Genomic DNA, 23301 nt, shown 5'->3' on the forward strand with positions numbered 1-23301 from the left:
TGGAAGCACAGGCTCCACACACCGCAACAGTGCTTTGCTGCAGTGGGACACATCAGCCTTGGGAATGGCACCAGGGGTTTTGTGGGGGCTCAAGCTTCAGGGGACCAGTGGGACAGGACATGGGGCAGCCAGAATCCTGAGTGCCATGGGAAGGACAGGGACATAGCCTGGCCTTGGGGGTGAGGGGCTTCAGCCCGCTAAGGTGGCCACACGACGAGGTGGCAGTGGGGACAGCAGGGACACACGTGGCAGCAGCAGTGCCAGAGCCGGGGGCATGTGTATGGCAGTGGGTGATGTGATGCAGCCCGACAGCTGAGCTAATGAAGGGCCAAGGTGGGGGGGGTGCCAGCCCAGCAGCCCCCAGCCCTGTCAATAAGTAGAGCCAGATCAGGCACTGATGGGCCCTGGGGCTGGGAGACACCAAGGTCGGGCACAGGCAGAAGGGATGGGAGGTGGGGGACAGGGCCCTCCCAGCTGGGGAGCAGACAGGGATCCTGGGGTGCCTGGATGGCAAATGGGGACAGGGATCGTTGCACCCAGCCCAGCCAGGCTCCTCTCCCTGCTACTGCAAGGCTGTGCCACATGGCCAGGAGCACTGCGGCACACGGCACAGTGCAGCAGGACCTGTGCTGGGACAGGGACGCAGTGTGGAGCACCCAGTCTGGTGAGGCATGCTGGCCGTGCTGCCACCTCCTGGCGCAGCCATGGGCGAGATGAAATGTGCAGGATCCAGGGCACCCAGGGTTGCAGGTGACATGTCTGGATCCCAGCCACAGGAATTGTGCTGGGCTGTGTCTTCCCCCCACTGCTGCCCTGGGCTGTCCCATGCCTCACACGTAGCAGACACAGCCTGTCTTGCTCAACAAGTTTTATTCTCAGTCAGGAGCTGGGCAATGCCAGGCCAGTGCCACACACTGGGCTGAGCACTCAGAGCCGCTCTACATAGAAGGCTTTCCCCTGCTGGCGCAGCTCCTGCTGGTGCTGTCAGTGCTCATCCAGGATGAGCTGGGACAGGGCATCTTGGCGGACCTGCCAGGTACAGGGGCTATGCTGAACCCCAAATCCCCCTGGCTCATCAGTGCTGGCAGACACTGCTCCCCAGGATGTAGTGGAGTGGGACAAGGGGGGGGACCCACCCTTGGCAGCAGTGGGCTGGGGGTGCCCAGCTGTACCCAACCAATGCCCAGCCTCACCACTGCCTGCTCCCTGCCTGCAAGGTGCAGCTCCAACTCCACACGCTTCTTCAGCCGTGACTCCATGATCCACTGCAGCACCCCAAGGGATGATACCCAGCACTTTGGGTGCTCCCTGGCCTCCTGCCCACAGCTATTGAGGCACAGGGTGGGCAGGTCAGGGATGCAGATATGTTCCCCCCAGCCTGCTCTGTGCTAGGGCTCCTCATCATCCACAGATCCCCAGCACGAGGGATTCAGCCCCCAGGGCGCTTTGCCAGCTCTACCTCTCCAGGAGCCTTGTGCCAGCATTCCCATTCACCTGGACCTGCAAACAAACAGCAACGTTCGCATGGGCTGGGGTTTAACCTGCATCAGGGCACACTGCAGCCCACTGTCCCCACCTGCGCCCATCTTCCCAACCCCTGACCTGTCTGACCTGCTGCAGTGAGGAGCTCTGACTGCTTGGTACTGCCATGGCCAGTGTCACAGGGACCCTGCAATGGCCCCCCTGCAACAGCCACGGTGTTAATGGAATACCTCAGCAGTAATGGCATCCTGGTTACAGTAACAGCCTCCCAGTTACTGTAATGGTGACATCCTGGTTACCATAAGGGCATACCAGTTACTGTCATGGTATCTCAGTTACCATAGCAGTAATGGCAGCATCCTGGCTACCTGGGTTACTTTGGCAGCGGCTTTGGGAGGGATGCAGCCTGGGATCAGGTAGGGATGGAGCCCTGTAGTCAGAGGCCAGCAGCACACACCCTACTTGAGCTAAACTGTCATTTTATTAAACAGTATTTAAAAAGTGCCGAGGTCTGTACCCTCTACTCTGTGTCACCCACGCCACGGTGACAAGCTGCTGGCGCTGTCTTCAGCCTGACAGAATGCAGACTCAAGGTGGGGGCCACGAGCTTTCAGCCCCAGGAGCTCGGCAGATGCTGGCATGCGAGGCGCTGGTGAGAGTGGGAGCAAACACCCCATTAACAGAAGAGATGGGACATTTAACACTGCTTCATCCACTCAAGACGTCCCCAAATGCCCAGCTGCAGGAGAATGAGTAGAAACCTCAGCCCAAAGCGGTAGCTTAGCCATGTTGCTAAGAACAGGCACCAAACTATTTCTACCCCATCCAGGTGCACAGGCAGGCTGGGCACAAAGGGCTGACAGTAGGAACAATGACGTCATGAGGAAAAAGTGTTCACCCTTCAGAAAAAAAACCCAGAAAAGGAGCTCCAGTGCCCAAGACCCACACAGACAGGAAGGACAAACATCAGTTCCCGGCTAGCTGCCGCAGGGAAGGACAGGCGGAGGAGAGCGCTGGCTGGGATCTATGTCTTTATAAATAAGCTCAAGCTCATGAGTTTATTCACAGGGTCCAAGACAGTGCAGGACTCAAAGCCTGGAGTCTCATAAGCCTGTGGCAGAGAAGGCTGTGGGGCTGATCCCCATGGGCTCAGCAGCTCCAGAATGGGCTCCTGGTGAGGGCCAAACTGCAGCAGTTGGAATGGAGCCCTCGCCGAGTGATGGATGATCTCCAACACGGTGTGAGGGGGAGATCTGAGAGTGCAGCTGGTTCCTCGAGTGCTGCCTGCACTGCAGCCCAGACCCGCCCAGCACACCCACTGCACCAGGCCCCTGCACGCTCACAGGGTGCTCTCCAGTGTGTTGTAGTTGTCCTTGAAACTCTTCAGCTCCAGGAAGTGTTTGGCACGTTTGCTCTTCTGGCTGGAAGGAAGGTAGGTGACCTGGATGGTGGTGGGGTTGGAGACTTCAGGAGACAGGGTGAGGTCTTTCACTGCTGACTGGTGCTGCCGCTGGCTGCTGCTGCCCCGGGCCTTGGTCCTGTGAGCAGAGAGGAGGCACCATCACTACTGCTGCTGCCCCACAGGGGCCGCTCAGCCTGTGTATCTGTCTGTCCAACATGAAGCAAATCTGCTTTTGTGATGACAACACTCACTGAGGTCTTGAAATCTAAGGCCACTGGTTCTGTGGAAGTCCCTGATGCAAAGTGGTTGGGGAAAAGCAGGAATGTTGGCTGTGACCATTGAACAAACCCTAAACTGCAGAAACAGATGGGCTGCAAGGAAGGAGCGAACCCAGAGGGATAGATGAGCACAGACAGCCCCTGTCTCAGATGATGGCTGTGCCCCAAAACCCATATCTGCTGCTGGGGCCCAGGATCCCACCACTCCATCTGAGCAACAGCACTTACACATTTGCCAGTTCGTTCAGAGCTTCCTCATACTTCAAATATTCCATTTTCCCAAAGACCTGGATAAAAACAGAAAAGACCATGGAGCATCCAGCTGAAGTTATGGTGTGACCTCAGTCCCAGCAGCAGTGCAGAGCACAGGAACGCCCCACAGGGCCAGCAGTGCCCCAGCAGCACTCACCCCAGTGCCATAACGGGCGCTCTCATAGCCATCCAGCAAGGTGTCAATCAAGGCTTTGCGGATGCCTTTGAAGGAGGTGCTGGAATTCCGCAGTTCCAGCAAGTAGGCACAGAAGTTCTTCCCTATTAAAGACTTTGGGTACCGGCCCTCTCCTTGAAATGGGATTTCTGGAAAAAGGCACAACAGCTGAAGCGCAGGTAAAAATGCCTGTGCTCATCCCTATGGTCAGAAATCGCTGGCTGGATAAATTTCCATCCATGCCCACTGCCTCTATTTGCCAACTGCCCCAGCACATGGAGTGAGCTAACCCTCAGGCCACCAGGGGGAAAAGTAACTGTTACTCCCCAGTGAGCACCTTGAGCCTCCCTACAGGGTTGCTGACACCCTCATTCAGGGTCTCTCTGCACCATTCTGCTCCCACTCTTGCCCTGGGCTCCCTTACCTGACGTCCTGATTGCATCCAGTGCCTTCATTCTGTACAGGTAGTTATAGCAACCTGGTAAAGGGAAAGCAGAAACTGAGATCTCTGCAACATTGGAGGGAAGTGAGGAAAGGAAAAACAGAAGAGACACCATCTCATGTGACAGGACATCAACATGAGCAGTCAAAGGTGTGACTTAGCCCCAGGGGAACAAGTGCAGGATGGTACCTCTGGCACGGTACCTGGTGTCTCCAGCTGCAGGAGCCGGCCGTCGTCCTCTGCCAGCAGCCGTGGCTCATACTTGATGTCCTGCACCCTTGACAGTCGAATGTCAATCTCTTCCTTTAAATCCTTTGCAGCAGGAAAAAAACATTTACAGACTGCTCACTTTGTGGGATCAAAAGGATAAGAACAGGCCCCAGATAAACTGCACCCTCCCCACGGCCTACCACCACTCTGAGACAGCACCTCTGATGCTGGAGCAGCTCCTGCCTGTCCCTTTGAGCATGGATGGGCCGACCGGTGTAGGGAATGGAAAATACCCACCTTGGGTGCATGCTGTCCCACGGGCACGTGCGGGCCACGGCGGGACTTCATGGCAAAGCGCATGATCTGGCGTTTCACGAAGATGAACAGCAGCACAAAGACCTGTGGAGCCACAGCGAGGTGGGGGTCAGACGTGTGCCGGGAGCGGGGGAGGTCTCAGAGCCAGCCTGTGCCCAGCCCTCCGACCCCGGCGAGCAGAGCTCCCCGTTCAGCCTACTAGGAGCCCCACGGACATTCAAGTGAGCCTCACGCCCTTCCAATCTCTACTCATGTCCTCTCCCCGCCCACCGACCCCAGGAGCCCACGGGGGCTCCAGCCCAGCACTATGATGGCCCCGAGCCCGACTCCGAGGAGTTCCCTACAGACAGTCCAGGACATGTCTCAAGGGAGCCTTATCGACTCCTCGGGCCCGGGCCCACGGGAACTCCGTGGACGCGCCAGGATCAGCCTCGCGGGGGCTCCACGAACTCGCGTGGTCCAGCTCCGCAGACCCTCCAGGCCACACAGACACGCCAGCCCGTCCCGCCCTGTCCCGCTGGCCCTCACCAGGCTGCCGTAAGCCATGACCAGCACCACGTTGACCCCCGAGAGCCAGTTGCTGCCGGCCCCCGCCATGCCCGGCCCAGCCCGGGGCCGCACAACATGGCGGCCACAAAGCCGCCTTGCGCCCACACCACGTGACCAGAAGAGCCCTAATCACGTGATCCGTACGGGGCCGCCGCAGCGCCCCGCGCACGTCACGTGTTCGGCGCGGGCAGCCCCGCCCCGGCCGGTCACGTGCTGGGGGCGGGGTCGGGGGAGTTGTCAGTGCGGGCGGACCCAGGTAAAGTTGCGGCGGCAGCGGCGGCGGCTCCGGTACCGCGCGGCCCCCGAACCCGTCCCTACCGGCTCCCGCCGCCGCCCCCTATCTGCCCGGCCTCGCTGCCTCCTGCCCACCCGGCCCCGCTGCGTCCGGTGCCCCAGGGGCGGTTCTGAGCCCCGCCGCCGCTGCCGCTGGGCCCCGCGCGGCCTAGTGGGCCGGGCCGTAGCCGGGGGCTGGCGTAGCGCGCGGCCGGCGCAGGTGAGGCGGGCGGGCGGGCCGGGCGCGGGCGGGGGGGTGAAATGGCGGCCGCGGCCATGAGGGCGGAAGCGGCCCGAACTCGCCCGCCTCTCCGTTGTGGGCCCGGCCTGGCGCCGCTGTGGGGGCTCCCGCCCGGCCCCGCCGGCGCCCTCCGGTTCGCTCTGGTCCGTCGCCTCATTGTGTGCCGCGAACTGGGCCGCGGGGTCGGGCGGCTCCGACCCTGTGGCGCTCTCGGGGCCCGCCCGTCCCCGCCGCTGCCGGCGGTAACAATGGGAGCCGTGCTCCCGCCCTGCCGGGCTTCTTGCGGGCCGCCAGGCCCGCTGCTGCCACCGCTCCTCGGTGGCGTTCCGGGAGCCATGGCTGGGGTGATTCCACTGCCCACGTGAAATTACCGTGCAACAGCGGTTCGGGGGTCCTGGAGGAGCCCCGGCCCGCGAGTGCTGCTCTGCTCCACGTTCCTCCATCCCGGTCTGGGGGCTCTGCTTGTGCCCTCCGGCCCGGGAGTATCCCCAGCAAAGTGCTGCCTGTCGATACCAAGTTGGGGTCTCTGCTGGTATATCCAGGAGCATCTCCCTAAAAGCTCGTGTTTTGTATATACGGAATGACTCGGTTTGTGGTCACCATATCTTTGCTCTGGGGAAAAAACTTCTCGCATTGATAACCCTCTTTTCGGGTCCTCATTCTGCCCCACGTGCAGGAAAAGCTTTGCCTTCTCTGACCCTTTTGTTTGGGGCTTTGGAGTTTCTTTGCACATGTCAACTAAGCTTTGTTGGAATGGGATGAAAATACCATTTTTCTGTATTAGCACATCAGGGAAACTGAAACTGGGATGCGCCAGGGCAAGCGGCAGCCAGCAGGTCTGGCACAGCCATGGGACCTACAGATCCTGGTTCTGAAACTGTAACTAACCTGACATTTCTAATAAAATGAACAGTTTGTTACATTTTTGTATCCCCTCATTTTCTGGAGACTCCACACTTCACTTGTGTAGTTGAGACTCTCCTCTTTAGTCCTGGTGGGAAGGCAATGGTGTGGTCTGAGAAGGAATGGGGCTAACAGCAATTGCTTTATTTAATGCAGTGTCTTTACCAGAAGGTGTTGTAACCTGTAGCTGTGAAACTTCTTATTTTCTCTAAGCCCTATACGAGTGCAGCACTGCTGGCCGAAGGTGTGACTGCTCCTCCATTTAACGCTAATGCTCCAGTGTGGACTGGTCACCACTTATTCTGGCTGGAGCTGCTCTTTTACCTCTTGGTGCATGTGTGCAGGTTTGCTCTTTCAGGAGAAGAGATGAAAAGAGGTGCTTTTGATGAGAACAGCTTTGACCTGGGAAACTTGCATGCAGCTGAGGGGCCAGTGCAGGCATTGGGGTGACTGCGTTCTGTGGTTCAATGCTGATCTCAAGTTCCCCCACTGAGAAATAAGTTACCAGTAGCCAGGTCCTCTTTGCTCAAGGCTGCTGTGGGGTCTGCATGGGGACACCCCCTCACCTGACAGCCTCAGCAGAGTCAGGGTCTAGCTGAAGTTTTAATCTGAGATAATTTTCTTACGCTTTTTTTTTTTTTTTTTGCACGTTAAAGGACAAATGTTTGTATTAGCGGTGGCAGTGATGCAGCTGGGCAGGGTGGAGCATGGCAACTGCTGAACAATGCCTGGACGCTGCACAAGGCTCAGACTCAGTCTGCTGGACCTGCAGCCCAGGGAGGTTGCAGGTTGCATTCCTATGGATGTGTGGAATCACTCCTCTCTGGGCCTGTGATTGGTTTAGTACGACAAATTGTGCATGAAACTTGGAACTGGAAGAAAGAAATATATATATGTATATACACGCACCACAGGAATGGCACCTGCACAGAGGGGGTATGGCTGGGGATAGAAGGGTTTTTCTGCTCTGCCTTGGCAGAAGTGCAGGCTTGGTGCTCCTTCCCCATATCTCAGGGGCTCCTGGTATCTGCACAGGTATCTTGGATTGTTTCCTGATAAGGGGCCTTGGCACTGTATAGCTGTGAAACTCTGATGTTAAGTTGCCGTGAGGCATGGGTAGCTGTAAAGGGGGGAATTTTGAGGTTTTCTGGGTAGCTGCAGGAGCAATTGCACAGAAACTTGCCTACAGAGAAAGGCCAAGCTCTGATGGGAGCAGGTGTGGGGGTTGTGCTTCTAGTGTAGAGGCAATGTTGGGGTTTCCCTGCTCTCAGGAGGGATTTCTCACCCAGTTGAGTACCTGCAAACTTCAACAGGACATTTCCCCAACTTTTCCCGCACTATTTGCTAATGCTGCTTCTGAGCTTTGCTGCTTGACACACCGTGTTTCTCTCTGTGCTGGCCTGCTCATGTGCAGCAGTGTTTCAGATTGGATCCTGCAGGTCTGATTGTCTTGCTAAACTTTTCTCCCTGCTTCTACACTTGTCTGTGGCTCCTTCCCATGTCCCTCATGTCTGCCTGGGACACAGCAGCAGGTCCTGCTGCTTTGGGGGAAGGCTTTGCACTCATAGTAATGAAATACAAAAATGTGAATTCTGTGATTATTGTAATTTCAGGGGCTCAGACGCTGTGAGTCCTGAAAAGTGCTGTGGGATGTCTCCCACATCCTTTGTGCCTGGAAGGCACCAGAGAGGGTAAAACCTCAGTACTAATCCCTTCCCAACACCCCTGTACCCTGAGGCCCAGTGTGAGGTTAGAAAACTCTGCTTGCTTTGGACGGTCAAACTATTCTTGGGATTTTTTACCTCAAGTAGTGTTATCTAACAGCGTTACTGGCTGTTATTCATTGTAGACATCTTATTCGCTTTCTTGGTATGTTTTTAATCAAGAATACTAAGAAAAACTTAGTTTTTCCAGTTTTGGGGTAATAGTTTAAATAAGCAAAAATAGGCACTTCTGCAAGGGCACATTTTCCTTAAAATGAAAATTCCACAGACCTGTAGTACCACTTATTGCTGGAGCATTTTTGCTTCCCCTGGCCTGCTTTAAAGGCCAAAAAGGAGAAGGGGAAGTAGGTGATGTGTCTGAGGCTCTGAGATGCTCTGTCCTCCAAGTGAAGTTTCTTTGACACTTTTTTCAAGCTTTCCTGCTCCATTTGATGGCCACAGCCTCAGCTTGGGCGCATGACAGGTCTGTGCCCACTCACACATGTGTTTCAACAAGAGGTTGTTGAACTCTTTGCCTCAAGTCCAGGGAATGGCTTCAGACTTAAGGAGGGTCAATCTTGATTACCTGAGAAACAGGTTTTTTCACAATGAGGGTGATGAGGCCCTGGCACAGCTTGCCCAAAAAAGCTGCGGTTGCCCCACCTCTGGAAGTGTTCATGGCCAAGTTAGATGGGGCTTGGAGCTACCTGGTCTGGTGAAAGGTGTCCCTTCCCATGGCAAGGGTGTGGAACTGGATGAGCTTCAGGGTTCCTTCCTACCCAAACCAGTCTGTGAGGCTATGATTTTCCTTTGGCTTCTGGTGCCTGATTGCTCCCACCTGGATGCAGGTGATATTTTGTTTGGAGCACTCTGCCATGGTATCCGGAGAGAAACCTCAAGAAAGTACAGGTGGCTGTTTTATGTTGGGAGCATGTGGTGATGGCAGCCTGGCCCACTGTAGTTTTAGGGAAGTGGTGGGGAGGGTGGGGATCTACAGCAGCCATTCTGGTTTTGTTGCCCTTGTGATTGTTCAGTCTTGGTGCTGCCTTTTGTTTTTGGTATCTAACAGTCGGTTCTCTCTTCTCCCCTGACCCACCGCAGAGTTCAACCTTGTAAATACTGTTATTTGTATATACTGTAAATGATGACATCGGTGGGCACTAACCGAGCCCGGGGGAACTGGGAGCAGACACAGACACAGAGCCAGACGCAGCACAAGCAGCGGCCGCAGGTAAGGGCAGCATCCATGGAAACCAGGTGGCTTGTAGGTGGAGACCTGGCACTCCTGTCTGGTCCGGTGCTAACGACTGGGCTGGTCTTACCAACTCCCCATGTGTCACAAGGTGCTGCTGCCAGAGCCAGGTTAATGGGGCAGCTGCTGACATGGGGGTTTCCATGTCTGTCTCCCAAGTGGGAACTGCAGCTGGGATTTGGTTTTATTTCCATTTTTCCATTCCTCACACACTCTGATGAATGCAAGTGGCTGAGAAGCCACCTGCAATGGGCCGTGGTGGTAAGGTCTGCCCCAAAACTGATGTGGTTTGGGTGGCTGCTGCTCATCTGGTGCCATGAGGCCATTCAACAGTATATCCCTTTATTCCAGAACTCCTTTTCCTGTTCCTTTTTCATCTCTTTCTCCCTGGAGTTTTCCTTCTGAGACCCTTGTTTGTGCCTTCTCTTTGCTATTCTGATTCCTTTCCACAGTTTCCAGAGAAGTTGGGATAGCGCAATGGCCTTTGGAGGATGGTTTGGAAGTGCACCACTCTGATGATGTGCTCTGTCTCTCTCTAATTTCTTTAGGCTACTGCAGAACAGATTCGACTTGCACAGATGATTTCGGACCATAACGATGCTGACTTTGAGGAGAAGGTGAAACAAGTGAGTGTGGAAAATGAAGGTGAACTCTGACAGGAAGGCGAGATCACAGGGAGTACTGTGAATGCTGAGGGGGTGGGAGGGACACACCTGGCTGCTCCCTGAATTTTCTTGCGCTGGCTTCATTAAGTTGTATCACAGCATGGTTTGGGTTAATAGGGATGTTAAAGGGTATCCAGTTCCACTCCTGTGCTATAGTGATATCTCCCACTATCCCAAGCTGTTCCAAGCTTTGTCCAACCTGGCCTTGAACACTTCAGGGATGGGGCAGCCACAGCTTCTCTGGGCAACCTGTACGAGGGTCTCACCACCCTCACATGGAAGAATTTCTTCTCAATAGCTTGTATAACCTTGCCTTCTGGCAATGGGGGAATCCCTGTCCTATCACTCCAGGCCCTTGTTCAAAGTCCCTTCCCGGCTCTCTTGGAGCCTCTTTAGGCCCTGGAAGGGACTCTGAAGTCTCCCTGGTGCTTTAACTTCTGCAGGCTCAACACCCCCAGCTCTCCCAGCCTGTCTCCAGAGCAGAGGGGCTTCAGCCTTCGGAGCATCTCCATGGCCTCTTCTGGACTCTATCTAGCCATCTCCTTGTCCTTCCTGTGCTGGGGCCCCAGAGCTGGAGGCAGCTCTGCAAGGGGAAGGTCTTAGCACAACAGAGGGGCAGAATCCTCCTCTTCACATGCTCCCCACACTGTTGTGGGTGAGCCTAGGATAGCATTGGCTTTCTGGGCTCCCAATGCACATGGCCAGGTCATGTTAACTCACCTGCCCCAAGTCCTTCTCCTCAGGGCTGCTCTCTGTCCATTCTCCCCCAGCATGTGTTTGTGTTTGGCATTGCCTTGATGCGGGTGCAGCAACTTTTGCTGAACTTTTGTTTCTGCAGGTAACAGTGTTACCCTGAGACAGTGAGGTTGTAGTGAAAGGAGAGTAATGGTGAAACTGGTAACTTAAAAATTCACACTCTCAGTTGCTTCTTGTTGAGGAACATAGTTAAGCTAAGAAGGCTGGGGGAGATTCCCTAGCCTTTCAATTTTTTATTGAAAGGTTTTCTGGTTTGGGATTCAACTGGCTTGCCTCCTGAGAGACACATAGAGATTTTGGTGCCATCTTGGTTTGGAACATGTTGACCATGCTGTTGTCTTCTCTACAGCTGATCGACATTACAGGCAAGAATCAGGACGAGTGTGTGATTGCTCTGCATGACTGCAATGGAGATGTCAACAGAGCCATCAACGTGCTGCTGGAGGGCAATCCGGACACGGTAGGATTAGGTCCTGTAAATCTGGTGAGGCCTAGTTCAGTGTAACTGCATATTTGGAGGTGAGGCATCCAGTAATGTCAAGATAAGGAGAGCCAGAGGCACTGTGACTGACTAGTTCCACAGGACCACACACAGTGTGACTGTGACCTGGCTGCTGAATGCTGCTCTCTCTGGGCTTGCACAGGCTGTGAGAATGGCCCTAGGCTTGAAGGAATAGGGGAGAAAATGCCATAAGTAATTTCCTTCCTATTACTTTTGAATCTAAGCAGTTCAACAATAGTATAGTGGCATCTGTGTGTGCTTTTACACCAGTGAGCATGAAGGAACTTAGCTTTCCCCATCAGGGCTGAGTAACCTGCGTTGTAAGGCAGGTGTGGATCAGCTGTGGTTCCTTTCTGTCAGAGCAGTGTGTTTTTTGTGTCTCTGGCCCTGAAGATTAATTTCTTAGTGATGCACCGACTGGCTTCTGTGCTGCTGCCTGTGCCATGGTTTTGAGGGCCTTTTTGCTGTTTGTTGTTGTGGAGTTGAGCTTGGTTGCTGTTTCTCACACAGGTACTTGTCTCAGGCAAGCTGAGGTCAGCCCCAAGAACAAGAGTACTTGCTTAGGAGCAGCCTTCCGCCTGCATGCAGGATGTCATTCTTTTTGTGACAAAGACAGCAGAGATGCAAGTACTGTTACAGCCCAAGAAAAAGCCTATGAATGTGAGATCCTTCCAAACCACTGCTGATATCACATATCTTCCTGCCACCCTGGTTTGGTTGGAGCCAACTCAACTCCGAGTTGAGAGTCTAAATATAATTTTAGAATATTATGCTTTAGCTTGTTGGGTTTTTTTGCCTGTGACAAACCCTGGGGGTATGTGGATGAGCTGGACACCTCAGACTATATTTTGTGTATTGCAGCTGCTCCCCAATGTCTGGTTCTCTGCTTGCTTTGGCTTCAGACAAGTTCTGTACAACACATGTATGTGTTCCTCCTTGTCTTTAGAAAGCCTTTTCCACTGACAACTGAATAAAATCCTTTTGGAAAATCCTTTTAGAAAAGGGATGTACATTGCTGAGGCACAGCTCTGCCATGACTGTATTCTCTTCCACATCTCTTGTAATCAGTGACTTCTAGTCAGAGAACAAACCCCTGCTATCACAGCAATTTAATTGCCTGAAGAAACACACTGCTCATGAGAGTAGCATCCAGGACAGTGTGCAGCACATGGTGCTGTGTAGCATCACCTCCCTTACTGGATGAGCAGCATGAGGCCCTGCAGGGCCGGGCCATAGAGGCAGGCAGGGAGCTGGTAGAGGAACTGCTGGTCTGCTGCTGATCCAGCCCGGTGGCCTTGCAGTTACAGCATCACTGAGCACAGGCAGCCTGTACACTGCCATTGGTCAAGCACTTTGGAGCTGCTTCTGCCCTGGATCCAGTTTGTGCAGCAATCCCAGAAAGGGAATTTTCTTATAAAAAACAGACCTGTTAATTGCTTAGGTGCTCTGGTGCTGAAGACAGCTTACCTGCTTAGCTAGTTACTGGTAATGTACTGTATTTCAAACAGTAAAGCAGCAAGCTTTGCAGCAAGCAATGATCTTAGCATTAGATTAGATTTAGTAAAAAAATACATTTACTTGAAAAATGTTTAGTTGAAATACTGTAATTTTAAAGTTTATTTCTGAGCCAGATGCCTATGGAGAAAGATTTTGGAAGCCTTGGGTTTGATGGCAGTTTGTGCCACTATGTTGTTGGGTTTTTTGTCACTGTCCCTGCATGCTGCCATTCAAACCCAGCTGTCTGCCAGTTGTGTTTTCAGGTGATTGTCTATGACTTAAGACTATTTTTTAATTGTTCTAACAGTGTGCAGCATCATTTTAAGTATGAAACCACGGCAGCTATCAGAAAATACATGGGTACAGGCCTATGGCAGTGAGCTGGAGGCAGACTTAACGTTTTGCAGTTGAACTTGCCTGTTGCCTGAATTCTGTGATGCTTCTCTCCATCTGAGATGATATTTAGGGGAGAGGTTTTGTTAATAACTTTGCATCTGCAGAAAGAACTTAACCAAATGTTGACTGCAGGTCACTATGAAACATTTACCTGGGTTATTCTGAGAGCTCCTGGTGACCTGTGTGAAATGGCAGGCTTTTTTTCCCCTAAGCAAGGTAAATTTATCCATGCTTTGAATTGTAGAAGTATCGTGCTCTCTCTACTGAAGAATTTTAGTAGAACTTTGCAGAAATAGAATAACTCATCTGTTACCTCAAACTGCACGCCAGTCAGCTCTAAGAAAGCTTGGCTCGAACAAAGAAGGTGTGCTGTATGTAAACTGGGAGACTCCTTAAAAAATTGATCTGGAAACCATTTTTGTGGAGATCCCTGTTTTATTCTCTGTAGCATGTTTAAATCTTTATGTGTTTGCACCTTTCATTCATCTAACTGTGATTAATTTATTTCCCCTTTGCAAACCTTCAGCATTCCTGGGAAATGGTTGGGAAGAAGAAAGGTGTCTCAGGACAGAAGGAGAGTGGACAGACAGAACCCAGTGAAGAAAGCAAAGAAAACCGGGATCGGGAGCGGGATTTCAGCAGACGACGTGGTGGGCTGCCAAGGCGAGGGCGAGGTGCCACCCGTGGAAGAGAGTGTATGGACCTGCCCTTTAATAACCCACAAAACCCTCACACTGAAGCACTCTGTGCTTTGCAACAGCTATCAGTAGAGCTTTTTGGGCAGACGTATCTTTGAGGAAAACCACCCAATGTGCATTTGTGGATCTGGTTAATGCTCCACTGTCTGAGATTATTCTTTGCGTGATGCCCACTTGCCATCAAAAGTTCAGGGAGCATGTGATGATGTGGTCGCCCACACAGCCACTGGATTTTGGGGTTTGAGATCTGGTCTAGTATCCCTGCTAAAGCAGGATGAGTCTTGAAATTGTCTTTGCATTGTTCTGTCTTTCAGTTCGGGGCCAGGAGAATGGACTAGATGGTGGTAAGAGTGGAGGATCTTCTGGAAGAGGCACGGAAAGAGGGAGGCGGGGACGTGGCCGAGGCCGAGGTACACATGGGATATGAAGTCCCCAGGGGGTGGGAGCAGAAGAATTACATCAGTGAATCTATCTCCCATGAGGTTCCAAAGCCTCTTTTATGGGAGGAATTGCCAAACTGAAAATATGCACTTGATTTTTCTGTTCTTGTGCTTACTTTTAGTGCCTACATGTTGCTTTCCCATCTTAAATATCCTAGAAGCAGCACCTGGTTCTTGCATCACATCCACAGAGTTAGGAAAAAATATTGCGCTTTATTACGGAGGTGGGAAGTTGAAAAACTAAGGTTGACTACTTTAGCAGGCGGGCCAATGGCTTGTTAGCAACAGAACCTGCATCCTCATCATTTTTGCACATGTATCTGAGCACCACCACTGGCTTGGACTTTAAATACTTGGGGCAGAAATTAATTTTACCCCAAAATCTGCTGCTTAGGAGTTGTTGCTGAGGTCACATACTGCAGAAATCAGAACCTAAGGTCCAGTACTTATGGTTTGTGCTAGCTGGAAACCTCATCTGAGCCTGGAATGATGCATTGCTAATCATGCTGCCAGCCAGCTGAGGTCACTCCCATACACTGAAAGATGTTGCTGGCAATCCCATCAACCCTGGAAGATTCTCTCCACTTTTGTATTCTGGGCATCAGAACTCTGTATGTTGTTAAAATGTTTCTTTTCCCGGTGATGTATAGCAAAGCATGTGTGTATATTTACAGGTGGCTCTGGACGGCGAGGGGGAAGATTTTCTGCCCAAGGCATGGGGTAAGTTTCACTGACACAAACCACAGCAAAAATAAAAGTCTGTGCATGAATGGTACTGTTTGTGTCAGTCATTTCTGTTCCCATTTTCTTTTTATTTTTTTGGGGGGGAGGGGGAGGCGGTGGTGTTTGTTATGGTGTGGTAATTTTTTGTGGGTTTTTTTGTTGTTGGTTGGCTTGGAGTTTGTTTGTGGGGTATTTTGTTTTTGTTTGTTTGTTTGTTTGTTTTTTGTTGTTAATACGGCCCAACCTGCATCATGGTAACTTATATATTTGGGATGGCTGGTGTAGCTGAAGCATCCCTCTGCTGAGAGAACTGCCATGTGATATGTGTTATGGTCTTAATAAAATCAGTTGTTTTCAAAATGCTTTGGCAGAGTGAACATTTCCATCCTCGTATTTCTTACAGAACTTTCAACCCAGCTGACTATGCTGAGCCAGCCAGCACGGATGAGAACTATGGGAATAGCAACAACAACACGTGGAACAACACTGGGAGCTTTGAGCCGGATGATGGCACAAGTAAGTGTCTTTGCATGCATGTGTGCTGGTTTGTTTAGAGAGCATGAGTGGATTTTGCATCCATCCAGTTCCAATGAGGACATTCTAAGCAGGTCTTAGGCTCAGGGATGGAGGAACAGGTTGTTGGCTCAGAGATAGATTTCAGTGACCCTGATACTTTGCACCTTTGCACATTAGAAATGGGAGCTGAATGATTGCTCTGGGATGAGCTTCTGGATGCTGTTGCCTGACAGAGGCGCAAGAACAGTCGCCTCTATTTGTTTTCCTGTAGAAACCATGCTACTGCTTGAAAAGGTGTTTTTTATAAACTGTAGTGTGATAAGCAGATACAAAATCTCCCAGTGTTTGGTATATTCTCCAGAGAATTACTTGGAGTCAGATGTATTGTTCTTCATTTTGATACTGGGAGCATTTTTTCTTTCATGGTCATCTTGCTCAAACCATGGTGGGATAAGACTTTGTTACAGAAATGACCTGCAAGCAACTCCCTGTTGCTTCTTTCCCTGTTTGAAGGAAATGTGTTTGCTGGGTGATTCTGAACACCCAGCTGCCTCTGCACATTCTCCTGCACTGGGAAATTGATGCTCTGGGTTTTGTTTCTCAATATTAAGGCACAGGTGAACTCAGATTTTGCAGTGTGAGAATGGGACAGTCACAGCCCTTGACTGTAAGTAGCCTTTTGGGAGGGGGGTTGGGGGGGGCAGGGCTAATTGGTGGTTTTGTAGTCTTTTTTGTGAAGGAATCTTGCGCCACTGCAAAGTCAAACTATTTTTCCACAATTACTGAGTATTTAAGTAAATACCATGTCTTGGGTATAAGAAGCATCCACACCTGTGTTAATGGTGCTTTAGGTCACTTCTGTACGTCTTGGTTTTGCTGAAAAACTGATAGGTTTAGAAAGAGAGAATTAAAGTCCCGTTAACTGGGATACCTTTTACTGCATACTGTTGGTGTCAGGGAGAGGGGTGGGGGTGGTTCGTGTGTGTTTTCATGGGTTTTGTTTGGGTTTGGGATTTTGTTCAGTTTTTTTTCCTACAGAAAACGGCTATTGTAGAAGGAGGCTGTTTTTGTGAAACACCAGCAGGCAGAGTAGAGTGATGATCTTTTTGGCAGCTGAGAAGAGGTTTTAAATACCAGAGGGAGTAGTGTGAGATCGTGTTTGAGGCAGTGGGTGTGCTTGCCTCCTCAGAAAAAGGATGGGAGTGGACAAGCTCTGTGTGCTGGAAGTTTAACTGTCTAGTGGGAACAGGCTTCTGTGTGAATGGTTTTCTTTTTCCTGTGTTGGTGTTTTGTGGAATGAAGTGGGTTAGAGTGTGGTTAGGGAGAACTGAAGATTATTTAGACGAAAAGCTCAGTTTTGCTGTAGTACTGCAACACAGTTGTAAAGTTTATTGTGCAACACCACTGGTCACCTCTGTTGTGCGTGGTTGTTTTGTTTCCAATTTAGTAGCCACAGGCGTCTCTTTATTAATATCCACAGGTACAATTTGACTGGTGTTACATGGGGGCAATGAAACTCAAAGTCAAAATTTCACCGGTTGTCTTTCTTTTCTTTTTTTTTTGTTTCAGGACTTGATTTCATTGGGGGTGAGGGGTCAAATTATCCCCGAAAATTTGACACTGCTCCTGGTACGATACATCCAGGTGCACTAACTGCCCCGGATACCTTTACTGTATAGCTTTTTTAAAAAAAATCTGAAATATCTGTGGATATGTCATTCTTCTCTCTCTTAATTTGTTCATTTTAATTAATATATGACATTTGTTCTGACTGTGCTTTTACTAACGCTGACACCTTGAGTGTAAATTGGGAGAGGCTAACACCAATTCCTGTGGATTAAGCAAATTTTAACTTCTGCCATTGCTTCTTGATGCCCTGAACAGCTCTGTGTCTGCAGAGCTGGTGACATAGTATCCCACCCGAGGGCAGGAAGTGTGAAGCAGCTCAGTCATATTCTCTTTGTCTCACATCCTGAAAGCTGTGACTTGCTGTTGTCCCTGTGCCATTCTGCTGGCCTCCCTGTTGTTCCTGCTTAGGGTCACAACACTACTGCAAGGGCAGTTGGTTTGGCTGAACTCTCTCTGCGCTTTGCCTCTACTTATGGCTGCTGCTGGGTGAGCAGTGCCCAGTGGCTGCTCTGGCATGCTCCGCTTCACCTCCCTGCAGTTGAAGATGATGGTGGATTTTGAGATGACAGGGTTGCTTGATGGCAAAGCTGCTCTGTGCCTGGCCACTTTATTTCCTGCTCTTATACCGTTATTCTTATGAGGCCAAGAGATGCCCATGAGATGATACAGTTTGCCTTACGTATATAGAACTCTATTGGTGCCTATAGTAAGGCCAACATCCTGTTTGACTGTCTCTTCCATCTAACCTGAGGTTTTGAAGTTGAAGCTAAGGGACCTTCCAGAAGAACTTGCCATTTGACTCTTGAAGGTCAGGGCAGGAAGTGTTGAGTCTGAGGAGTCTCTCATGCAAGGGCCCAAAAGCAGGCAGGCATACGTGGAGTGCTTCTACTGTGTTGGAGCTTCTCCTGGTTCTCACCTCAGGGTTAATCTTTAACTTCCGCAGGTAGCACAAGGCCATCTACTCCAGCACTGCTGTTGTGATTTTGCTGCCCTTTGGCTTTGTTTGAATTAACATACCTTTGAGGTGCAGAGTGAGGGCTTTTGGGTCTGTTGTCTTCCTAGTGCAGGTGACAAGCCTCGATCCAGTCCTTCAGAGGCAGCTGACTGCCTGCTGGGCTGTGGGAGGAGCAAGCTGGGTGGTTATCTCCCAGTTTAAAATGGAGTGTATTTGGGGAGAGATTTGAAAAACTTGGAGGCACAGTGGGATTTTTTTCCTTCACCGCATTCGTATTTGCACATGTTGTTGGCTTAATTTTATTTTTTCCTCTTTTTCTTGGTTTGAGGAGCTTAAAGACCAGCAGCTTTTTGAAGGGCTTTTTGAAAGCAGAGAGGAAGGCTTGCTGTTCAGAAGACCACCTTTCTGAAATGCTGTTAGAAGGCTCAGGGTATTGCTTTTATTGCAGCTCTCCCCTTCAGAAGAGCTTGATGGGCAGTGATACAGTTGGTTTCTTTAAAAAAACTTCCCATGCTGTGCTAGTTGGGAGCTTTCTGGAGTGTTCCTGGTGAATACCCAGTTATACATTGCAGGTCTTTGATTCTCCGTCTGCCTCTTGTGTGTGGGGAGCTTGAGCTGTGCTGAGTCAGTGTCCGGTATATGAGAAGTAGACTTGCTAGGAAAGCCCTGTCAAGGGCTGTTCTTCCATCTGCTTTTCTTCTTATTTTCTCCAAACAAACAAGACTTAAGAGCCTCATGCTATGTTTCTGCATGCACAAACTCTTCTTGGGGCAACTCTCCTGTCTTCCTGCTCTCTGGGCCAGCTGCAGGTACATCCAGCTCCCACTTCACCTCTTGGGTAAGGCTTGGGCTAGAGTAATCTTTCTGATCCATGAAAATTTGGAAAGCAGCCTTCCCTTTACTTCTGTGAGGGCACCAAAAATCTAAGGATTGTGGGAATTTAGGTTCCTGAACTTTGGATGTTCTGCATTGAATTTGTTGATGGTTCTGGCTGTGGAGGATGGGGTAGTGTGCCTTAAGACTCCTGGCACTCTGGCAAGCGTTGTTGTATTAATATCTGTATTTCAAACTTGAACATCTAAAAAAGTAAATCCTGGGAGACTTTCTGAATTATTTCAACTTATCAAACAAGACAAAAAAGCAATGAAAAAAGAATAATTCACTGATACTTATTTCATGCACTAAATCCCCCAAGTCTAGACAAGCAGTTGTTTAAATACACAAGTGAAGTCTATATGGGGGGATCTGTGTCCTGCAGAAGAGGTCTGAGTGCTCTCCTTCCCTACGCTCTTTGTTTTATGCTGTAAAAGGGCTGATGCCAACTTGTTCCATCCAGTAAGTGTATTCAGGATTAACCCTGTTGGTGCTCTCAGATTTTCTTGATCTGGTTTGTGTGGACTGAAAACAAAATGGGACTGGCTTTATGCTCTGAAGTTTTTGGAGAGCTCCTGCTCTCTTCCCAAACCAAATTTTAGTTGTTAAATGGAGTCTAAAACAGCCACATAATATTCAAAGTGCAGAGGTTAAACTGTGATGAAAGCGAGGACTGGAACAAGTTGAAAATGCAGCCAGGCAAAACTTTTATTTTCTGGTAAATTTTTGCTTGTTTAAGTTGCACTGTGTTGGATTGCAGCTGGGGTTTCCTGCTTTTCTCCCTGGTACTTCAAGCCTTCAAGCTGCACACTTTGAAACTATCTCTGAAACTGGTCACAGAAAATGCAGGAATTGCTTAGTTCCATAAATTTTCTTTTCTGAATCCCCTTTGCCTGAGCACAGGAGGTTCTGGAGTGCTGAGGTTTCAAGACTTTTTTTTTTTTTTTTTTGTGGTGGGAGGGGAATCATGGGAATGGCTCAGTTATCCTTAAGTTTTATAGAAACTTGGGTTTTACCTGGATAAGATCCTGTGCCAGAGCTGGCAGGAAGCCCGTGAGGGAGGTGCTCTGTCCGAGCTGCTGGGGTAACACTGACTGCTTGCAGGTGCACAAACCTACAGCTGCTGCAGTACAAGGGGAAGCCAGGGAAATGGCACAAGGACGCTGGGGACGATGCTGGGGCTTCCTTGCAGAGCTCAGCTCCCCTTTTGGGTGTTGGGAGGGTGTGCATTGCCCTGTCTGCCACCCCAGCAGTCCCTCTTTTTCGTCCTAGCCTGTGTCAGCAAGGCAGAGGCGATCCCATCACGGTACCTTGACCATAAAGTGTGGGTTGAGATTGACTGCTTTAACTTGTCTGATTGGCAAATAGAAATCCTCCTGGCTGCCTGCAAAGCTCCCTGGTGCTCCCCCAGCCATTGGAGGTAGAGCTTTGATGCATCCATAACTTCTGTACCTGTTGTTGTCCTTATAGGTGCATGGAGGGCAGCGACAGAAGAATGGGGCACGGAGGACTGGAATGAAGATGTAGGTATTTTCTGAACCCATCTCCTCTGTGCATCTGCCAGCAGGCTGCTGTCCTGTCTCTACACACAGAGCTGCCAGGGGAGCTCAAAGCCCATCTTCCCCAAACTGTGGACAGAACCCCAGGCAGGCTCCCAGCTCCAGGAGCTATGATGAATAAGTAACTGTTGCATCTTCTACAGGATATGTGTTATAGAGCTTGTCATAGGAGCCCAAGACAGGAAGATATCTCTTGGGGCATTGAGGCTGGTCCTCTCATTTCCTGTAACTGCAAGATGAAATTCTTCCAAAAACTGGCCTGACTCCACACAGGACTCTTGTTCTACACCTCTAGGGGAAGGTTTGCCTTTGATCACACCAGCAGCAGTTTCATGGTTTCGTGCGCATCATGTGCCTCCTTGTGATTTGGATGGAAAAGAAGCTCTTGACTTTACCTTCTGATGGGCTCTTTGATGTGTCTCACCACCTTATGTTCTCTACCTGACGTCTCCTTCAGGAGAGAATGGACATTGTTAGCACATTCTGTTAATGCCTGTCTATAAGTTTCTTCTGAAATGGGCTTCAGTCCCTCTCCAAATCAAGGAAGGACTTCTGTTCTTGCAGATGGAAGGCAGGGTCAGGCACGTTAGTATGATTGTTAGTTTTGTGTGCTCATTTTGGCTCAGCCAACAGAATGGGCAAGCACAGGAAGCATTTTTTTTCAGGCATCACCTGAGGGAAGCACTACTGCTGTGTTTGGAGATATGAGCAGCTTTTCTTTATTCAGTCAGGTCTCTGCTAGAAGGGAGCTTCTGAGACCCTTTCTTGCCTTCAGCGTGTGTGAGATGCTCCCGGGAGTTCTGGATTTACTTTTTCAACTCTGGCAGTTCAGTTTGTAGCACCTCCTCAGTCTGGAATAGAAGCTGTTCATGTTCAGCTATGTTTCAGGCTATATCACAGGTCATCACTAACCCTCCAGTTTTTGAGCAATTTTATTTTTCCTTTCATAGTTAAAGTCGATCTGTTGATCTGATTATCCAAGTGAGCCCAGATCACTGGAAGCTTAGCTATGGATCCAAAGTTTCTCTTTGACTTCACTACCAGTGCTCACACCTACCTGTGCCGGGGCTTTTGCAGGTCTGTGCTGCATGCCATTGACCCAGAGCAACAGCCCAAGTTCCTAGGGCAGCCCTAGGGAATTGGTGGACTATGGGAAATTTGTAGAAGGATTTGAGAGATTTTTTTTTTCCTCCACTGGCAGGTGATTTGTGCACTTGCATGAAAAGGAACAAATTAAATAGAAGCTGATTCTGGTGGGAGCCAAATGCTAGAGAAGTTTCAGTCTAAGCATTTGAATTTCTTGAGTTTTCTGTGGCTGTTCGTTTCAAACATTCATGTGCTTTGTGTCAGAGGGACTGTTATGAGGTGCTGTTCTCACTTCTGTATTCTTTCTCCTTTTTTATCTTTTAGCTGTCAGAGACAAAGATCTTCACAGCCTCCAATGTGTCTTCGGTGCCTCTGCCTGCCGAGAATGTGACAATCACAGCTGGACAAAGGTGAGAGCACATGGTGGTGCTGTTTACCTGGGAAAAGTAGCATATATGTCTTGGAGCAATTTGCCATCTTCAACTAAACCTTACTATCTAGCTAAAATGCAGCAGCTCTGAATGAGATGAGGTGGATTTAAATCAAAGAGTTGACTTAGTAGTTTTTGGGTCCTAATCCTGGATTAGAATTTTCCTAGGCTCTATTGCTTGTTCTTCGGGTTTGGGGACATTTTCCTGTGTTGAATTAATGTAAAGCATGGTTTAAAATCAAAGGCCATGCAGGGTCTTGCTTGGTCAGTCTGTCTTTTTGAGGTTGCTACTGGCAGTTACGAGTTCATGTTCTGCAGATTTCTTCGATTTGTAAAGTAAAAGCTGTGAGGCTGGAGGAGGGAATACTGTTCTAATGTAAGCGGGAGCTTCTGGTAACCTCAGTGGGTCTTTGTCTACCCAGAATTGATCTCGCAGTCCTGCTAGGAAAGACACCTTCTTCTATGGAGAATGAGTCAACAAACCTGGAGTCCTCCCAGACTCCTTCCCTGGCGCAGCCACTGGTATTCAGCAATTCTAAGCAGAGTGCTCTATCCCAGCCTGCGTCTGGAAACTCCTTCTCTCACCACAGCATGGTAAGGAAATGCTGGTCTCTCCCAGTGGGTGTTTGGCTGAGGTTGCTTATCCCCTGTTGTCTGTTTGGGTAATATAGGAAATACAGTTCTGATACTTGCTGCTTGGGGCTGGTAGAGCCAAATAATTTGCCAGTCTGCTTTAAAAGCAGTTGCCTGAAGTTCATTGCTCCATTTGAAATAATTGTGATAGTTCCTCCCCTGCTGCCCTTGTCAGATTTGCAACACATGCTTCATTCCTGCTTAAAGGAAAGAAAAAGCTCTTTTGGTCCGGGACTTACCATTCCAACAATTTGAAAAACAGAACTGGTTGGGAACTGGTGTGGGGTGGAATGCTGGCATCTGCTGATGGGAGAAGGGAGACATTGAGTCAGAGTCAGGGATGTGCACAGACCTGGGCAGATGCTTCTTTGTGTAACTTCAGCAAAAAGAAATAAAAATTGTTTACTTAATGGTGTGATAGTTGAGGAGGGATTTTCAAAACCACATTGACTATAAAGCCAAGATC

At 50.0% G+C, this 23301-nt stretch overlaps 2 protein-coding genes across 13 annotated transcripts in view; one reads left to right on the forward strand and one right to left on the reverse strand.

The window, feature by feature from the left end:
- Window positions 1-2728: 2728 nt before the first annotated feature.
- On the reverse strand, window positions 2729-5218 carry CUNH1orf43 (chromosome unknown C1orf43 homolog). The gene is made up of 7 exons (XM_066206871.1): window positions 5085-5218; window positions 4539-4640; window positions 4235-4343; window positions 4014-4067; window positions 3572-3738; window positions 3391-3449; window positions 2729-3020 (listed from the first exon to the last, which is right to left on the reverse strand). The coding sequence occupies exons 1-7, from the start codon at window positions 5151-5153 to the stop codon at window positions 2822-2824; spliced, it is 759 nt and encodes a 252-aa protein (XP_066062968.1). The 5' UTR covers window positions 5154-5218; the 3' UTR covers window positions 2729-2821.
- Window positions 5219-5328: 110 nt separating this feature from the next.
- UBAP2L (ubiquitin associated protein 2 like) overlaps window positions 5329-23301 on the forward strand; it is a 30444-nt gene continuing 12471 nt past the window's right edge. For 3 of the 12 annotated variants that reach the window (XM_066206730.1, XM_066206733.1, XM_066206736.1), the window contains exons 1-12: window positions 5329-5361; window positions 9327-9456; window positions 10026-10103; window positions 11248-11382; window positions 13820-13988; window positions 14306-14401; window positions 15106-15151; window positions 15558-15670; window positions 17240-17314; window positions 20598-20650; window positions 22097-22182; window positions 22625-22796. In XM_066206730.1, the coding sequence (XP_066062827.1) occupies window positions 9367-9456; window positions 10026-10103; window positions 11248-11382; window positions 13820-13988; window positions 14306-14401; window positions 15106-15151; window positions 15558-15670; window positions 17240-17314; window positions 20598-20650; window positions 22097-22182; window positions 22625-22796 (1113 nt within the window). In that variant the 5' untranslated portion in view covers window positions 5329-5361; window positions 9327-9366. The remainder of the gene's footprint in view (window positions 5362-9326; window positions 9457-10025; window positions 10104-11247; window positions 11383-13819; window positions 13989-14305; window positions 14402-15105; window positions 15152-15557; window positions 15671-17239; window positions 17315-20597; window positions 20651-22096; window positions 22183-22624; window positions 22797-23301) is intronic. The other 9 variants (XM_066206734.1, XM_066206737.1, XM_066206735.1 and 6 more) reach the window with 5 other exon arrangements.

The sequence above is a fragment of the Chamaea fasciata genome, unplaced genomic scaffold (assembly GCF_029207755.1).
Source record: "Chamaea fasciata isolate MVZ Bird 193981 ecotype frontalis unplaced genomic scaffold, bChaFas1.0.hap1 SCAF_31, whole genome shotgun sequence".
Lineage (NCBI taxonomy): Eukaryota > Metazoa > Chordata > Aves > Passeriformes > Sylviidae > Chamaea > Chamaea fasciata.

Excerpts from the sequence above, each read along its gene's own strand:
- CUNH1orf43 (XM_066206871.1), bottom strand. The coding sequence starts at position 5,153 with ATGGCGGGGGCCGGCAGCAACTGGCTCTCGGGGGTCAACGTGGTGCTG. Across the intron at positions 4,641-5,084 it reads TCATGGCTTACGGCAGCCTG|GTCTTTGTGCTGCTGTTCAT; the intron begins GTGAGGGCCAGC and ends GTGGCTCCACAG. Across the intron at positions 3,021-3,390 it reads CTGAACGAACTGGCAAATGT|GACCAAGGCCCGGGGCAGCA; the intron begins GTAAGTGCTGTT and ends CTCTGCTCACAG.